At 49.9% G+C, this 18,290-nt stretch overlaps 1 protein-coding gene across 3 annotated transcripts in view; it reads left to right on the top strand.

Annotated features, from left to right (window-relative positions):
• The window catches only part of RREB1 (ras responsive element binding protein 1), a 119,471-nt gene that overhangs the window by 67,043 nt on the left and 34,138 nt on the right, over window positions 1-18,290 (top strand). For all 3 annotated transcript variants that reach the window (XM_055570530.1, XM_055570532.1, XM_055570529.1), the window contains 2 exons: window positions 2,424-2,513; window positions 3,531-3,694. In XM_055570530.1, coding sequence (XP_055426505.1) covers window positions 2,424-2,513; window positions 3,531-3,694 — 254 coding nt within the window. The remainder of the gene's footprint in view (window positions 1-2,423; window positions 2,514-3,530; window positions 3,695-18,290) is intronic.

Raw genomic sequence — 18,290 nt, forward strand, 5'->3', positions numbered from 1 at the left:
AAAGGAGGTCTGGGCGAGAGGCAGGATGGGGAGGATAGCGCGTTAGAAAAACGCAGCGTGGTCCCTACCGGGCTGGACGGGAGGGCTGGAGGGCGCCCTGAGGAGCAGAGTTCCAGGGCAGATTAGCCACCGCCGGAAGCCAGCAAGGGTGCCAGATTGTTTCATTATGGAATGGTTAGTTATCACATCAGCTGCTAATTTTATCTGTCCGCTCGGGAAGCAAGCTCCCCCTACCAGCACAGCCGCAGCCTCTGGGCTCGGGCCTCTCCAGCAGGGCTCAGCCAGCGTCGCGGTGCTTCCTCTTCTGCCTGCTTTGTCTTTAAAATCGCATCGGAGTCTGGAGATCCCCCTCCCGGATCATCGTGGATGCCATGACTCCGTGCTGAGGGCCGCAGCACGCCGCTGCCCACCTCCAGAAGGGACCGGGCTCCAGTTCCTGGCAGAGCCCGGAGTCAATCCCTTTAGTCCCAGGGGCCACGCGGCGCCTCTGGTGTCTGCCTCATGGGGCTCACAGGGTGATTTTTTTTTTTTTTTTTTAAGGAATTTTCATCCTCAAGAGGCTGGCTGCTTGGAGGGCCTGGCTTTTTACATTTATTTACGTCCTCCAGTGAATCTCTTTAAAAAAAAAAAATTCTTTTTGATCTTCCCTGCTGGTCCAGGGATTCAGACTCCACGCTTCCACTGCAGGGAGCACAGGTTCGACCCTGGTGAGGGAAGTTCTGCGTGCCACACAGTGGAACCAAAAAACAAACTGCTTACAAACACATTTGCCTGTTTGGGTGTGCTGGGTCTTAGTTGTGGCATGAGAGAGACCTTTTATCTTCATTGTAGCACATGGGGTCTAGTTCCCGGACCAAGGATCGCACGCAGGCCCCTGTGCTGGGAGTGTGGAGTCAGACTCCCAGGGAAGAAGCCCCCAGAATTGCTTTTTAATACACATTGTTGCTAATCTAATAATTTAACAAAAACACCCCAGAGACCGAGTCTAGGCCAGCCCTGAGGCATCCCGCAGTGCCAGGCGAGGGCCCTCAGCCTGTTGCTGGTGCTTTCTGTCGGGTGGTTCTTGGCAGCTGCATCCTGACCAGAGAACACCTGCCTCCCGGCGGGCACACACCTTCTGCCTCTGGGAGGGGTAGAGGCGGATAATGACCGAGTGAGGCTGCAGGGCTGGGGTTTTTTGTTTGTTTGTTTTTTAATTGTCTCTGGGTTAATATACTTCCTTAAAATACACATCTGTGATTTTTTTTTAATAAGAGAGTGAAGATGTGTAGCATACTTATTTCTCAGACCCAAGGAGAGAAGGCGTGCGTTACCTACCATGGGGCTTGTTCACCTCTGAGGACCGAGAGGGGCCTCCCATGGGAGCCGAGGACGAGACCCCCTCGTGCGTCCACTCCACCCCACATGGTGCACGGGGCCATCTGTCTCTGGTTTTCAGGGTGGCTTTTATTTTATCATCATCATCTCTCATGAGCCAGCCACAAGGGTGTTTGCTTTCTGTGCCTTGGGGTCAATCCTTTCTGGGTCAGACTTGTGTCGCCTAGTGGTTAGGGCATGGGCTCTGAGCAGCTGGCCTGAGTGTTAATCCTGGCTCTGGTTTGGGGCGGGTTACTTGCCTCTGTGTACCCGTTTCCTCATCCCGAAAAGGGGATCTGTAACAGTGGCCATTTCTAATGGTTGTGTGAAAAAAAACCACCATTTCACGTGTGCATAGTAACTGTTTAATAATTGGTATTATTCACAAGGAACAGAAATTCAGTTGAATGAGTGCAAGTAAAAAGCGGGCTGTTGAAAATGCCTGAGGGTCCAGCCCCAAAGCTGGCTCCCTCCCTTCCTCACGCTTCGTTACCATTTATGAGCAGTGGTAGGCAGGTGCTCCAGCCGTAAAGTATCCCACTGGTTCCCCACTGGGCACCCAGGTGGGCACTGGGGCCTTCCACCCTCAGGAAGGTGGGTTTTGTCATGAGAACTCCATTCCCTGTCATGTATCTTGGGGGCTCAAGACCAGGCAGAAACAAGTGACTGGAGCCTGGGTCAGACTTGGGGAGGAGTACAGTCCTTTTCTAGCTCAGCTGTGACTTGACGCTTAATTTTTCACTGTCCCCGATGATTCACTAAGTGGTGTCTAACGAGAACACTGCCGTTTATCGAGCACTCACCCCTGAACCGAGCACTGTGCTCGTGCCCTCTGTGAGCTCTTTGACTTACTCCTTATCGTAGCGTGACACCGTGGATGCTATGGTTTTCCCCATTTTATAACCAAGGAAATGGAGGGCAGACAAGCTCACACCCAGCCAGGCTCCAGAGCCCATGCTCTCAGCCGCTCTGTTGCCGCAGCTCATGAGACACAGGTGTGTGTAACACACATGGGAGGCACCGGTTCACTGTGGGTTGCAGCGGATGCTTTTATCCTCTCTTTTCAGGAGACGAAAGAGGAGAAGTCTTCCTACAACTGCCCCCTGTGCGAGAAGGTCTGCACCACCCAGCACCAGCTAACCATGCACATTCGCCAGGTCAGTTGCCGCTCCTGTGTTTTTGTTTCACATAGCTCTTCGTTAAGAGGAGAGGTGACTTTTTAGCTTAATGGATGAACTGTGGCTGTTTAATTTAAATGTAACATCCTAAGAATTGAGAGGAGCGGTTATGAAACAGTTTTCGTGTGTCCATGTTAGTGTGACAGAGTCCCAGGTCACACAGAACGCCTTTTCAGAATTTAGCAAACATCTAGCTAACCGATCACAAATAACAGACTTTTCATCATACGTGAACCAGACCTCCTCACAGCACAGAGATTGTAGATGTAGATCCCGATTATCTGCGCTGCTGTAAACTACATCATGCAGCAGGGAGTTCCCTTGATTTGGGATCTCTTTTGGCTCTTCTTCTTTATTAGGAGATTTGTCCTTCTCCCTTGCCTGCTGTGGATGGTTCATGAGATAGTACTGACTCTAGAATGGTGAAGGACTGACAGTAGTCAAATCATAACGTGGTGCTGAATAATAGCATCGTTTAGTAACTTGGGTTCGGACAGAGATGTTCCTTCGTAACATATTTCAGAGGCCGGAACTCTAAGCCGGGCAGGTTTCAGTTCTCTTTCTCTGACAGCTAGACTGAGTCATCAAATAGAAGAACTCATGTGAGGTCCGTCCTTCACGTTTGCCTCATAGTTGAGTCTTCCTGCTCATGTTAGTTTTTGTGGTCAGTTCATCTATATGTGCCTCTGAAAAAGACCTGCAAAGACCCCACCTTCATTTTGAGCCTGGCGGAAGAAGTGCTCGTCATTACTGGAACACGGAAACGGAAGAGCGAACCAAAGATTTGTCTCTGGTCCCGATGGATTTTGATATTCGGGAAGACATTTAAAATGAAACAAAAAAACAGCCAAGAAGCATTGCTGGCGTTTTAATACACACGTGTGTGTGTGTGTGTGTTTATATGTGCATGTATTTGTGAAGCTCTGAACTTACACCTCCCGATTGCCGAGTCTTGGCCCGCCCCCTCAGTGACGTTGTGACCCTTGCTTTCCGCAGCACAACACGGACACGGGCGGGGCCGACCACTCGTGCAGCATCTGCGGGAAGTCGCTGAGCTCGGCCAGCTCCCTGGACCGGCACATGCTGGTGCACTCCGGGGAGAGGCCCTACAAGTGCACCGTGTGCGGGCAGTCCTTCACCACCAACGGGAACATGCACAGGTGGGTGCGGGCGGCCTGCATCCGCAGCCTGGAGCCCGCAGGGGCTTGACCGAAAGCAGAGTGGCCTTCCAGCCGTCTTGCCCAAAGGCAAGAGGAGGTCCGGTCCTGTGTGGAGAAGCCAGCGCTGGTTTTGTCTGCCTGCCTGTACAGTCTCCAGTGTGTCAGAGGTGTGGCTCCCGGGAGCCAGCGATACCTAGGCTTGGTCTGTGGCTGATGGGGGAATCTTCAGGGTGACCCTTGGCCAGTCGGAGTTTCTTTGCTGAGATACGGAGGTGGGCAGCTTATCAGACGCAGAGAAACCCTAGAGGATTAGCATAGTAACCCTTGCCTTTTCAAAACTATTTGCATATGCCTACAGATTCCCTGCAGGGCCAAACATTTCTGGAGCATCGAATAAATAGTTAAGTGGGCTGGAGAGCTTCAGGATAAGATAGGATAAAATGAAGGAAAAAATCTGATAAATGTCAGGAATTTACTTCCTGAGGGAGAAGGAGGCTTGCTCTGAAGTGGGAGAAAGCTCAGTGGTGGGCATATTAAAAATGTTGTGGGAGGAACCAATGGAAAATATACTTAATAGAAAGAGGACTTAGGATTTAGGGGTCAAAACAAACTTGTCTTCTTTTTTTACACAAATATTTTAGGAACCTTGGAAATCTAGGAAAACATTTTAAAGGGACCCAAATTTCACCTTCTCAAAAAATCAGGCTGTTTTTATTTTTCCATATTCCATTTTAAGTATTATATTGATTTCTTTTAAAAAGTTGGCTAACTTTTTTTTACATGTGTATTTCAAAAGAAAAGTTTGCATAGTTGTTAAATTGGTATTTTATCATATATAAATACTCAAATGAGATGGTCCCATTTATTCTACGTAAAATTATGATCCCCTGATGGTGTACTGGTATAGTGGTATACACACTGGTATAGTGGTAAATTTATGGATTTTTGGAATTAGGTCCTGATTTCAAATCTCACCTCTGCTACTTACAAGTTTTCCATCCTTGAGCAAATTGCATAACCTTGGTACCTGACTTTGCTCCTTTTTAAATTGAAATTTTTGATAGTATTCACTTCGTTGGACTAGGATGGGGATTAGAAGATAATGAGTTCAGCACATGGTTGGCAGGCAACCAATGTTACTTATTATTGTTATTTGCATTTCTGAGTAACGCAATAATTTGAATCCTATGGATGTCTCAGTCTGAATTCCTCAAAGCAGGATAGAGTATGATGCTGTGGAATGTATCAGTATATTAAAGGATTTTGATGAAGGGTGTTGCTGCTGCTGCTCCTAAGTCGCTTCAGTCGTGTCTGACTCTGTGCGACCCCATAGACGGCAGCCCACCAGGCTCCCCCGTCCCTGGGATTCTCCAGGCAAGAACACTGGAATGGGTTGCCATTTCCTTCTCCAATGCATGAAAGTGAAAAGTGAAAGTGAAGTCGCTCAGTCGTATCCGACTCTTAGCTACCCCATGGACTGCAGCCTACCAGGCTCCTCCATCCATGGGATTTTCCAGGCAAGAGTACTGGAGTGGGGTGCCATTGCCTTCTCCGTGAAGGGTGTTACCTTTTTATATATATATACGTAATTTCCTATTCTTTTTGCCCCTCATCTCCTAAGAATGTTTTTTTTAATTTTTTAGCTTCTGGGCTTCCCAAGTGGCTCAGTGGTAAAGAATCTGCCTGCCATGCAGGAGACATAGGGTCGATCCCTGGGTCAGGAAGATCCCCTGGAGAAGGAAATAGCAACCCACCCCAGTATTCTTGCCTGGGAAATCCCATGGACAGAGGAGCCGGCCAGGCTACAGTCCATGGGGTCTCAAAGAAGTCAGACATGACTTAGAGACTAAACAGCAATAATTTTTAGCTTTAGCTTTTTGCTTCTACATTAGCCTGTTAGTATCATTTTGCCTTCTGTGTGCCATTTGTTTTGTTTTGCTTGCTCTCTTTGATTCCTCCTGCTTAAAAAAAAAATTCTTTGTTCTTCTGTATCAAAAGTATCAAAATCTAATCCTGGAAGTATTACCTTCTTAGGCAGTTTCCTTGCTTTCTCCTACCCCATTTGAGGGCACTTCCATTGTCCCAGAAGGAAGCCCACAGCCACTCACAGTGGCTTCTCCTTACTTTCCACCCTCGAGCCCTAGAAAGACTCTCATCACTCTTCCCCTGTGCATTCGCCTTCTGTGGACTTCTCATGGAATGTGCAGGCTTTCCTAACCAACTTCTCTCACTTAGCTTTAACACTTTAAACAAACATTCATCAACGTTGTAGCATCTTTTTTCTTGTCATGTAACAATCCATTGTAGGGCCATACCACATTTTATTCACCTCTTCATCAGTCAGCAGACATTTGAGTGGTTTTGTTTTTTGGCCCTTACAAGTAATGCTGCTGTGAACATTCTTGTACAGGTTATGTGTGGACATGTGTTTCTGTTTCCCTTGGGTAGCCACTGAGGAGGGGAATTGCGGGGTCATGTTTAACGTTTTGGGAAATAGCCACGCTGTTTCCCAGAGGAGCTGCATCATTTTGCACTCCCACCAGCAGTGTGTGAGGACTGCAGTCTTACACACCCTTGCCCACACTGGTTACTGTCAGTCTTCTTTATGACAGCCACCCCACCAGGTATGAAGTGCAGCCCCATGAGGCCGTAATTTTAATGTTTTCACATTTACGTCTACACCTCATTTTAAGTTGACATTTGTGTAGAGTGTAAGGAAGGAATCCAGGTTCAGCCTTTTGTACTGTTTGTTTAAAACCTTTTCTTTCTCCACTGAATTGTCTTAGCACCCTTATCAATATTCAGTTACCCATAAACGTAAGGATTTCTGTCTGTGCTGCCAGATCTCTTCCATTGGTCTGTGTGTCTATCCCAAGGCCTAACATGGCATTGATTACTGTGGCTTTGGGTGCGTTTGGAAATTGGGAGATGTGACTCTCTGAACTTAGTTAGTTCTCTCCCTAGATTGTTTTGGATATTCCGGGTTGCTTGCATTTCTTTGAGGTAATTACAAGCCACATAGAGTGAGGTGTGAAATATTCTGTCGTCCTCCTCTGTTTTGGAAGAGTTCGTAAAGAGTTGATATTAATTCCTTTCATTTAAATATGTGGTAGAATTCATCAGCAAAGCCATCCGAGCTTTTTTAAAGGACTAATCCAGGTTCTTTGCTTGTGATGGGTCTCATCACATTTTCTGTTTCTTCTTGGAGTCAGTTTCCGTAGTTGCGTCTTTTGTAGGAGTTTAGCCGTCTCATGGAAGTTATCTGGTTGGTTGGCATACGGTTGTCCTTAGTGTCCCCTTGCAGTCCTCCTTATTCTGTAAGGTCAGTAATGTCTCCTCTTTCCTTCCTGATGTTAGTAATTTGAGTCTTTTCAGTTTTTTTCCTTAGTCAATCTAGCTGAACATTTAACAATTTTATTGGTCGTCTCTTCAAAGAAACGGGTTTCCCAGGTGGCGCTGGTGGTAAAGAACCCGACTGCCAACGCACAGACGTAAAAGACCTTCCATCCCTGGGTCGGGAAGACCCCCTGGAGGAGGGCGTGGCAGTCCGCTCAGGCGTTCTTGCCTGGAGAGTCCCATGGACGGAGGAGCCCGGCGGGCTGCGGTCAGCGGGCTGCCTGGAGAGTCCCATGGACGGAGGAGCCCGGCGGGCTGCGGTCAGTGGGTTGCCTGGTGAGTCCCATGGACGGAGGAGCCCGGCGGGCTGCGGTCAGTGGGCTGCAGTGAGTCGGCAGTAGTGAAGCGACTTAGCGTTAAAAGAAGCAACTTTTCAGTTTATTGATTTATTTTCCTCTGTTGCTTTTCTGTTCTCTATTTTTTAAATTTTCCACTCCAAGCATGACTGTTTCCCTCCTGTTTGCTCTAAGTTTAGCTTGCTCATCTCCTTCTAGTGTTTCAGGTAGAAGACTATTTGAGAATGTTTTTATGACAGGCATTTACAGCTGTAAATATTTCTTTAAACATAGCTTTCATAACATTCCATAAATTTTTGTATGTTGTATTTTCCTTTTCATTCATCTCAAAGTATTTTCTAATTTTTCTGTGATTTTTCCATTGGTTATTTAGGAGTATGTTTGATTTCACATATTTACAACTTTCTTTCTATTACTAAATTTGAACTTCATTGCATTGTTAATTGAAGAAAGCTTTCCATGATTTCAATTTTTTTTTCCTTTAATTTATTGAGGCTAGGTTTATGGCTGAGCACATGGTCTATCCTGGAGAACGTCTCGTGTTGTTGAGAAGAGCGTGTGTTCTTGCTGTTGTTGGGCGGAGTGTTTTTTAGCAGTACTGTCAGTTTCAGCTGGTTTATACATCGTCCTTCTGTTCCTCAGAGATCTTTGTTTATCTTCATGTGCTCTGACCTGTAAGGTTTGTACAGTTACCACCCCATTTTGCAGATGAGGAAGCTTGCTTAGGATCAAAGTCAGTGCCAAGGTTTGAACATAGGCTGTGAGGCTTAGAGGCCATAAGAAATAATTGATACAGTTTTTTGTATATTAGAAAAAATATATGTCACTTTGTATATTAGAAAAAAGCACTCTTTCAAGCTTTACCCTCTTTCAAAATAATTTCCCGTAGTAAAACATTTTCGATGTTAAACTATTTGAGCCATCCAACTAGCATAGTCCACTCTATTTGGTGAGCCTGAAATCACTTTTTATTGATTTTTATAAGGTGGAGCTAGTGGTAAAGAACCCACCTGCCACTACAGGAGATATAAGAGACGTGGGTTTGATTCCAGGGTCAGGAAGATCCCCTGGAGGAGGGCGTGGCAACCCACCCCAGTATTCTTGCCTGGAGAATCCCATGGACAGAGGAGCCTGGTGGGCTGCAGTCCATGGGGTTTCAGAGTCTGACATGACTGAAGCAACTTAGCATGCATGTGTTGTTAAAAATTATATTGAATTTTTTCTAGACCAACCATTGATATTACCCTGAGATTCTCATCTATGTAAATTACTGTTTATGAGTATTTTTCTTCTAAAGCAGAAATTTTTTATTTTGTGCTAATTTTTTATTTTGTGCTGATTTTATTGTGTGAGTCATCTCGATTTACAGGAGAGGACTAATTGTTGGGGACTGAATTCTAGTTTCAATTCTGCAGAACTTTTCAGAAATCTCTTTGATTTTTCTGTACTTCACCAAAGTGGCATGGTAAAACCTCACTTAGAACTTGCACTCAAGTGCAGTGTTTGTGAAAGCGTTGTGAAGGCTTGCAGCGACCTGGGGAATGTCCTGGCTGAAGGGTGTTTCTGAGTTTGTGTTTTCAGAGCTGGCGGCATCCTGTGATAATCTCTGAGCGGCATGCACTCCTCGCTGTGTGACCCTGGCAGGTTAACTGACCTCTCTGTGTCTTGGTTACTCCATCTGTAAAAGGCAGTGATGTCTGTACCGATGGGAGCGTTGTGGGGATTCAGTGGGAATGGACTGTGGGAATTAGCACATGCAGTGCGCATAGGATGATGTCAGCTCATTAGAGCTCCACTAAGGTCGCATGTGCCACTGAAGTAAGCACAGCGGCTGGCTGACTAGTCGTAAGATGCCAGAAAATAAATGAAGAGGTTTTTTTCTGTTTTTGCTATCCTAAACCTATAACTTAAATTTAAAAGAATTAACTTAGGATATTTGAGCTTATTACACTCCTTTTTTGTCTTTGCTGCAGAAAATTGCAAACCATGGGTTAGAAAGAACACCTGCCGTTTGGTAATCAGTCACAGTCATCACCACCTTCGTTTGTTGGTGAAACTGTACTTTTGGGGGGTAAAAAATTATAAAAATGTGAAAACACTTACAAAAATGTGCCAGAGAGAGCAGAAGTAGATTCATTGGTCCGGTGGATCTGTTCCAGGATCTGATGCCGGGATGGTGAGCTGTGGTCTCTCCTGGACATGTATCTATGTTACATTCGTCAGGGGCCAGAGCTGCTCTGGGATTGAAAAGACAGTGCGCCCCCTGGTTCTGATCAGTCGCATCCTTGCTTGACTTTCCTAGCCTGGAAGGAAGTCAGTGGGCTGTGTGTGTGCTTCTCAGGACCAAAGCTCTGTTTCTCATTTGCCTTCCGCTGCCGCCCTGCCGCTCCCCGAGGTCCGCCGCAGCATCTGGGCCAGGAGAGCCGGGGACTCCCCAGTGGGGGCTCCGGAGCCCAGGCGGAGACCGGGCCTGTGCAGCCTGGACGCCCGCCCCCGTCCCTGCTCTGCCTTGTTCTAACCCGTCCTGGGCCCCCTTTCCTGCGCCAGCCTCCTATGACACAGCTCCGTGCTGTGTCCTCCCCTTGGGGGTGCAGACTCAGTAAGACCCCTGCCGAAACATGAGCCCCCGTGGTGTGGATCCCTAGATCCAGAGTGCCAAGCCCCGACTCGCCAGGGCTGGTCTGGGAACTCGTAGTACCCCTGCCGTCGGCCTCCTGCCCACCCCGTTCCTGAGGTCGTCCACACGCACATGCATGCTGCACCAGCCTCCGTGTGCCCTTTCCCCCAGATGAGCCCCACCTTCCCCAGATTTAGGGCTGAGCAGCCGTGGAGGAGGCAGATCTGGGCTCCACCCCGGACTCGGGCTGCTTCAGCACCCAGAGGGGCTCATCCATCTCACAGCACGGACCCCTGGAACTCCACCCTTTTCAGTTCAGTTTCCTCTTAGCTAATTTTAATGAGGCGCCCTTTGCAGCCACCCTCTGTCTAAAGGCAAGTCACTCTGTCTCCTTCAGCCACTCGTCCTTGTGTGAGAGTGTGTTTGTTATCGTCATTTATTAGGTTAATCGACCTTTTTGTAGTTTCTTTTACCTTAGTTTTATGAGAGGACCATCACCTTGTAGTCAACCCCGTAGAATTATCATATTAATAAAAAGAAAAATAAACCGCTGAATCAGCAGATTAAATTATGTGTTGTCATGTTGATAGTTGCACTGTAGCTCAGGCACAGCCCATAACTTACTATAATTTCATTCCAGGAAATGCATTTAAATTATTTTTAAAAGTAGTTGTATATCTGGTAAACAGGGAGACTGGAGTGATACAGATTCCAGCTTATTTTAAAGAAGTTTCGGGGGAGACTGTCTCAATTTATTACCATATCTGGGACGGTTTTTCAAGTTACCACTTCCCTGTCTGCGGATTCTCATGTTTTTGAGGTTTGAAAATCCTTTATCCCAAACCTTTCGAACCACAGCTTAGTTCCTGAGCAGACCAATAGGTTGCCATCGCAGTGCAAAACAGGTATCACGGAAACATTGCTGCAGCTCCAGCTTTGAACTTCCCAGAACTCTTTATCAGTTGCTCCCATGTTGAAATTTTGGATTGAGCGCTGCTTGTCTTCCAAAACAAACTTGGGAAACTGAGCCAGAGCACGCCCTCTGGGAGAGCTCAGTGTAGGAAAAAGGGCACTGAGCTTTGCAATGTGCAAAAACTTTCCGGAAAGTGCTGGACGGCAGAGCTGTGAAGAAGCGATGATGCTTGAAAGAGAGAATGGCAACAAGTCTCCTCTGGAAAGAATCAGACCTCTGAGACAGGGATTTTCCTTTTGCAGCTATAATGGCCTCGGAAAATAGGAAATCAATTTCTCCTTTGCTCCTCATCTTACAAACTGTAGACCTTTAAGCTGTAAAGAGAGTCTCGGAGCCCTTGTCATGTTAGGGACACGCAGGAGGGGGACGCTGGCGGGAGCACGCTTTCCCGACTTCCCCGTGGTTTAGAGGGGAGTGCAGAAGGAGCAGGCTGTGTCCTTAGCTCAGCCCTGCGTGCAGAAGGTAGAGGTGAGGCGGGGACGCCCCTGGAGTGTCAGTCATCCGGTTGCCTTACTCTCCTGCTGCCATGGACACGCCTGAGTCCATCCCTCCCCACAGGAGACGGGCCGGGGATGCCCCCACATCATGGGCCGTCTTCAGGAACAGAGGCTTCTGTGTTCCTATTATGCTGGAAGAGAACATTGGCCGCACAGAAATGTGACCTGCTCCGTGACAGATGAGAGCGCGGAGGCTCTGAATTTAGCACGGCACTCTCAGCCGCTGAGGTGCAGCCAGGCCTCGGCCTCTGCCGCTGCGCTGGGGGTAGGAACAGGCGGCCGGCACTGAAGGTGGGAGGAGCGGAGACCAGGCCACGTGTCGGGAGGGTCGCTTCTGTACCCTCCGGGTCCAGCAAGAGGAAGCGCCCTGTGAAAAGTAGCCACGGTGGTGGTCAGGTGCCCGGGGGCGCGCTCTCTCTGGCCTCATGCCTGCCCCTTCTCAGGAGTGGAGGTGCACACACGGGGCTCGGCCCGCCCCACCTGGAAACGAGTCTCAGTCACGGGTGCCTGCTCCCCCGTCCCTGTGAGGAAGAGGTAGGCATCAGGAGGAGGTCACTGTAGGATGAGAGTCTGGGGGTCCCCCTACCCAGGACTATGTGAGCATTTTGTTTTCTTGAGAATATTCTTATTAAAAAGCAGGGGGGAAATGCTAACACAGTTCTTACCTGTAACTTAGTGTCACCCCTTCCCCAGAGGGAAAACGCCTTTCGTGGGCGCTCAGGAGCCTTTCCGCTCTCGGGTGCCCTTAGAAGATGATGTGCGTGGCAGCCCTCTGAAGACGGAGGGCTTTGTGTGAAAGGTTGTAACGTCGTCCGTGCGGTCAGCACAACCGCGCGACTGTGCTGCACACGTGGCCCTCAGCTCTGCGGCTGTCCTGTGAAGATTTGGTTGTTTCATGATAGTACTTGGTTACAAGGCGGTTTCAGTATATTTAGGACTCTCTACTGGAATGGGCATACTTCTGGTACAGTTTAAAAAGCCTTTTCTATTATGAAAGTGGAAACTTTTTTTCTCTTTAACCAGGAAAAAAAAGTCATTGAAGTGTATTACCCCATTCCTTGATCATTCCACTTAACATGCTTTTCCCTCTCTTGGAAGTCTGCGTTATTAAGAGGCCCAGAACTTTCCCCTTGAGAGTAAACATTTATAAGTCCGTTTATCACAGCAGAGTGTCTTAAGTTACCACTTTTCCCCAATAGCTTTATTAATCTTTCACCAAATGGTTTATTGTTTGATTATACTTAAATGTTTTCAGCCTTTCTTTACATCTCGTTGGCTAGAATTGAAATTTGTATGCTTTTATTTCAACTTCAGTCATTGTTGAAATAAAGGCAGCCTCTGTGGGTCCCCCGAGAGTTCTTCCTTCCTCTCTGGCTGAGGCTGGTAAGGATGCTTCTCAGAACGGGGACGGGGGCCTCCATCCCTTCGTCTGTAATGGGGGTGGCGCTTTGCTCGGAGAAGTTGTTCTTACGAGGATGAAATGCTGTAATACATACCGACACCTCTGGCTCACGTCAAATATTCAGCAGATGGTAGTTTGCTTCCTCTCTCTTCTCCCCGAGGAAAGTTTAACCCACTAGTCCCTCCTCTGTGACAGTGAGCATGAGTATTTACAAAACCGAGAGAACAGACCCTGTGCCCTTTGACCTTGAGGATTGCAGGCTGCGTCCCAAGGACGTGACAGCGTGAGCGCAGGATTTCGTGTTCCTGTATCTTCTCTGAGTTGTGCACACCCTCATCGCTATTTGCAGACTTCCAGTTCGTTGTTGTTCTTTTTTTGAACTGCTTGTTCTGTGGTGTTTGTATGTTTTTCACGTGGATGTGCACTTGGCTGTTGGACGATCGTCTGCAGTCCTTTGCAAAACTCTTTCTGCACATTTGAGAAGTCTGCACGTGGTAGAAAGCTACCACTCTTCTCTGAGAAAAAGAACAGGTGGCAAGAATTTGTCATAGGATTTTATTCCTCCTGTGAGACACCAAGTATAAGGAAATGGCAGAGCGACCCCTTCAACTCCTCCAGCAGAGCTTATTTTATTTTTTGAAAGGATATTTGAAAAATGTCTCTCAATTTGATTCTGTGTTTTCTTCTGAAGGACCAGCTTAAGTCCACTTAATGCCGGAGAGAGTTTGTTCACAGGACCGTCCCAGCACGGGCAGGTGGTAAACACCACCAGCCAAGCGTTTCTTTCTTTGTATCACTGTTTCTCACGTTTATGATCTGCTTCCTAATTAAATTGTCTCTTACCATTTGGCCGACTGGATGCTGAGGTCTACAACTTAGCTTGTCTTCTGTTTTGGCAGAGGTGGTGTTTGTCTCTTAGTTTGTGTTGGAGATTAAGCAGACGCAAAAGAAATGTTGGGTGCAGGTGGTACGGTATTTTTGACCTATCTTGTCTAAACATTTCGAAAGCTCGGTTGCACCAGGTAAAAGTGGTGAATGGCATCAAAATCTGGAGCATCCTTGCTTGCCCACACTTGAGCGGCCTGGCAGTTGTGCCCGGTGGAAGTCAGGTCACGGGTGGCAAGGCCCTGGAACAGGATGCGGTGTGGGGAGCCAGCCTTGGCTCCCTTCTCTCACACACGCCCCCCTCACCTGACAGCTAGGAACTTTGAGCCGAGTCTGTGTCCCATTCAGTTTGATAACCGTGAAAGCAGCAAAGCGAGGAGGGCAGAGGAAGAGAGGGAGCCAGCGTTAGATCACAAACTTAAACCTGCAGGGCTCTGGCTGTAGGCCACTCAGCACGTCCTGCTTTATACCTCGCATTTTTCCACCTTTGTTTAAATATTCAACTTGTCCAACCTGTTTGGGCTGAACAAGCCGGTGCTAGCAGACATCGAAACTGTCAACGTTTTTTTTTGATTTGTTAAGGAAGGTGATTAGCAGCAAATTTTACACCCCCTCCCCCCGCAAAAAAAATAAAAGAGTGAATGAGCAACACAGAAATCCTAGCACGGGTGTCTACCACACAAGATCCCACTTGTGGCGGGGGTGTGCACGCACACCTTCCTCCTTCTCGATGGCCTTTCTCCTCTGCTTCCTGCAGGGCTCCAGGCTGATGGAGAGCTCGTTGGCCTTCAGCGGGGAGAGTGTGTTTCCTTAAACCAGAGATGCGGTTGCGTAATGGGTCACTGGGACGCAGCAGCTGCTCTCCAGCCTCGCTCTCGGCTTCTATAACCCAGCGCCCTTGGGAGGCCTGCCCATTTTGCAGGCGGGATGACTGAGGTCTGCGACGGCTCAGGGTTCAGCCGAGGGCACAGGCACACCTGGACCCTCCTTCCCCCCAGCACGTCACGTGGTCCAGTGTGTTGCCCCCCGGCGAGCCTTCATTCTGCTCAGATGTAGGGCCGTAAGCCGCACTCAGGGGCAGGGCCGTGTGGTCTAGTTGGTGTTCCCAGGTGAGGCTCATCTGCGGAGCCCTGTTCATTTTCTCTGTCTCTCGCCGGCCCCCAGGTCGTGCTGGATGGTGTCCCTGCTGTGGTGGTGGCCTCCTGCACCCGCACCCATGGCAGCCTTCCTCCTGTGGCACGGCAGGCCGTCTCGAATGGCCCAGCCCAGGCACTTCTCATTCCTCTTTTTAAAAGGCTGGGGAGCAGCCCAGAGAGTCATCTTTTCCTCCTCCTCACTGAAAAAGGATGTGAACAGCTGGGTTCTGCCATCTGGGTAGAAGGGGAAGGCAAGCTCCCCTCGGGGCCGAAGTGAGGAAAGATCTGGGCGCCTCGTGTGCTCCCTTCCCGCCTTGAAGCGTTGGTTCTTAGCTCTCTGCCATGGAAGGACCTTCTCTGGGGGCACAGGTGGCAAATGCTGCCCTCAGAGGGGTGGCTCCCAGCTGAAAGCCTCCCTCGCCAAAGACCCCAGATCCAGGCCCTGCTGGGCCACAGCCGGCCCTGGGCGTACGGGGAGGCTGAAGACGGGGAGGCGTTCAGCCCGGGGGGAAGAAGAGTCCACGCACCAGGCAGCTGCCCTGAAATCGCCAGGGGCTGTCAGAGAGGAGAGCGGCCACTCTGATTCTCTGCATTAACACCGGATGGGCCAGGACAGCAGTCAGCTCACGCGGCCTCTGGGGTCTTCCCTTTGTTCTTTTCAGAATCCATAGTTTTACATGGAAATGGGTACTGAGTGTCTTCGTGAGTGTTCTAAACAAGGGAGCCAAATAACTCATGGGGAGCATTACAGTAAGTGAAAGATTATTTTAGCAAAACAAGGGCAGGTAAAGGGGGGAAAGTACAAGAGGGTTCAGGGAATTCATATTGAAAGGCCAGGCTATGAGGAGCAGGTCTAGAATGGGGGTTTTTACGAGCTGGTATTTACTGAGCGGGGCTGACCGCCAAGCTCCCCGCGCTGGATTTGAAGGTCAGGAGGGGAGGACTTGAGAAGGAGCATTACAGGCTCTGTCTTCTGAATAGTCGGCCGGAGGCTTGTCCTGAGATCCTTTTCTGAAAGTGGTGGCTTCCAGTGTCAGCGGGACGTCGGAGAGGAACATGGCCTGCAGAAGGGGGGCGGGAGGGGAGATGCTCCTCAGGTGTCGTGACCCCGGCCTGGCCCATCGGTACAGAAGTGTCTGTTCCAAGGCCTCCCGTGAGACTGAGACGGAGCAGGAACCTGGAGCGGGGCTGCGGAGAGGGCTGAGGCAGGTGTGTGTTCACGAGTCCCGTGGCCCTGGACCCCAACTGTGCCTGCCCTGAGCTGAGATCCCCTGACTTCCCACACATCCAAGTCGTCCTGGCACAGCAGCGCCAGAGGACCAGGCCGTGGTTGGCACAAGGAGAGCAGGCGGCCCCTGGTCTCAGGACACGTTTCCCTCAAGTGTCGGGGACGAGGAGGAAGCCTCTGTGGTCACAGCCTCCACCGGCCACATGGCGCACGGCAGGGGCCTGGCCCACTGGGGGTGTGCAGTGTCCAACCGTTCCACCCGGAGCACCCTGCCGCCAGCTCCCTGCAGAGGATGCAGACCGCGGGGGACGCCTCTCCAAGTCCTGTGCCTCATGCCCTGCTGCCTTCTAGACCCTTCCCCAGGCTCCGTCCCTTCAGCCTGTTAGGCGGATCACGCCTCCTTCCCCACACCCCGCTGTGGCTGGCGGGCCTGCTTCTGGGTGAGCGTGACCGAGCCTGACCACACCTGCTCACCAGAAGGTGCCTGTGGGCCCACGTCCGCCTGTCTTCACTCTCCACCCAGGCGTTGCCAGCCCAGGGCCTGATTGACTTACACGGTCACTCTCCGCAACCTGGAACTCCTCCCCCAGCTTCTGATGGGAAAACACACAAATCCTTCTGGAGATTTAACTTTTCTTCATCCCAGAAAGTAGGCCGTAGGGCTGCAATGCCTCTTAATCTCGTCCGCTCCCTCTCTGGTTATCATGAGGCTTTGTTGTAAAAGCACAGCCAGCCCGGGTAGGGATGGGGAGCCGTCTGTAATGAGGCTGTAAAAACCTGTGTGAACCTGTTGACTGCGGTCTCGCGGGAACCTGGGCAGGGCCCCAAGTGGTGCTGGGGGCTAGTTTAGTGTACAGTTCGCGTCCGTTGACCGAAAAGGGTGACCTTCCTCATGATGCCGTTCACTCCGAGGGTCAGGTCTTTCAGAGCCCAGATCACTGAAACCTGTGTGGAAATTCAGACTGAGAAGCAAGCAGACCCTGGCGGTGTCTAGATCCTGCCTGAGCTTTGACCTTCACTCGTAAATCAGACGCGGGCAGGCTTGGAGGAGGCTTGAGACCTGCTGTGGGGATACCTTCTACAAGGTGCTCCTTTAAACTTGCTGAGGGTTTTTCAAGGACTCTTACCCCCGAGATAAGAAGGTTTCATTTCCCAGTTCTCTGGGCTGTTTTTCTCCCTGGTGGACTTATGCAAGGTTGCTGGTACACTGAAGAATGAGCCTGGGAGAGGTGTAACGCTTAATGTCCAGAAAGTGTCAGCCTCCCGCTCTGGTAGTGAATGGCCCTGTGAGCAGTGTGAAGGGATAAAGAACGTGACTGGGGTCCGGCGGCTGTCGTGCTTGAGCAGGCGTGGGGAGCGCCGGAGTGAACGTGCCCGGGACCAGGGCAGGGGCCCACAGGGGAGGCCCCAGAAGCGGGCAGGTGCACGAGTGGACCACAAGAGGCGTTGACGAAGAGTGCGGGCCTGAATCCGTGCTTTAGAAGCTCACCCGGCCCAGGACGGAGGAGGAACAAGCGGGACAGCGGGGCGGTCAGCGTCCAGTGTCAGGACCAGTCAGGAACCCTGTGGCTCGCAGCTTTTGTTGCGTTTCCATCTGAGTTCATTGTTTTGCATAGGTCTTTGAACCTTTTTCCAGTTATTAGGCTTCAAGACAAGTTTCTGGGAGTGGAATTATTGGAATAAAGGGCATATGGATTAAAACTCAGATCCCTGTCACTCAGCTGCTTTGGGGAAAGTTGCTGCCAGGGTTCAGCCGCATCCGTAGCGCGTGCGAGCCAGCTTCCTGCACCACGGCAGCCTCCGCACTGTGTAGGCTCCTGTACCACAGAAACCGTCAACTTTTCCCGTTCTTGCCTCCCTGGAGAGAGAAGAGCTGTTCACTGCTCAGCTGTGTGATGGAGCACACGGGGCTCGACGGCAGTTTGATAGGTGGACTCGTGGGGGTCTGAGCGGGAGCTGAGGGGGTGACGTCGCTGTTACACCCCGGCTCAGAACCCCAGCTCCATCTGCATGACCTCAGGACGTGTCGTCCCAGCCCCGTGTGTGCCCCACACTCAGACCACATGCAAATGGGTGTTTATTTCTGACCCGTCACTTCATGAAGGCTATTCACAAACGGGAGAGTATTCCAAGATGAGTAGCGACCGGTTCTACCAGCAGAGAACT

The sequence above is a fragment of the Bubalus kerabau genome, chromosome 3, assembly GCF_029407905.1.
Source record: "Bubalus kerabau isolate K-KA32 ecotype Philippines breed swamp buffalo chromosome 3, PCC_UOA_SB_1v2, whole genome shotgun sequence".
NCBI classification, from domain to species: Eukaryota; Metazoa; Chordata; class Mammalia; order Artiodactyla; family Bovidae; genus Bubalus; species Bubalus kerabau.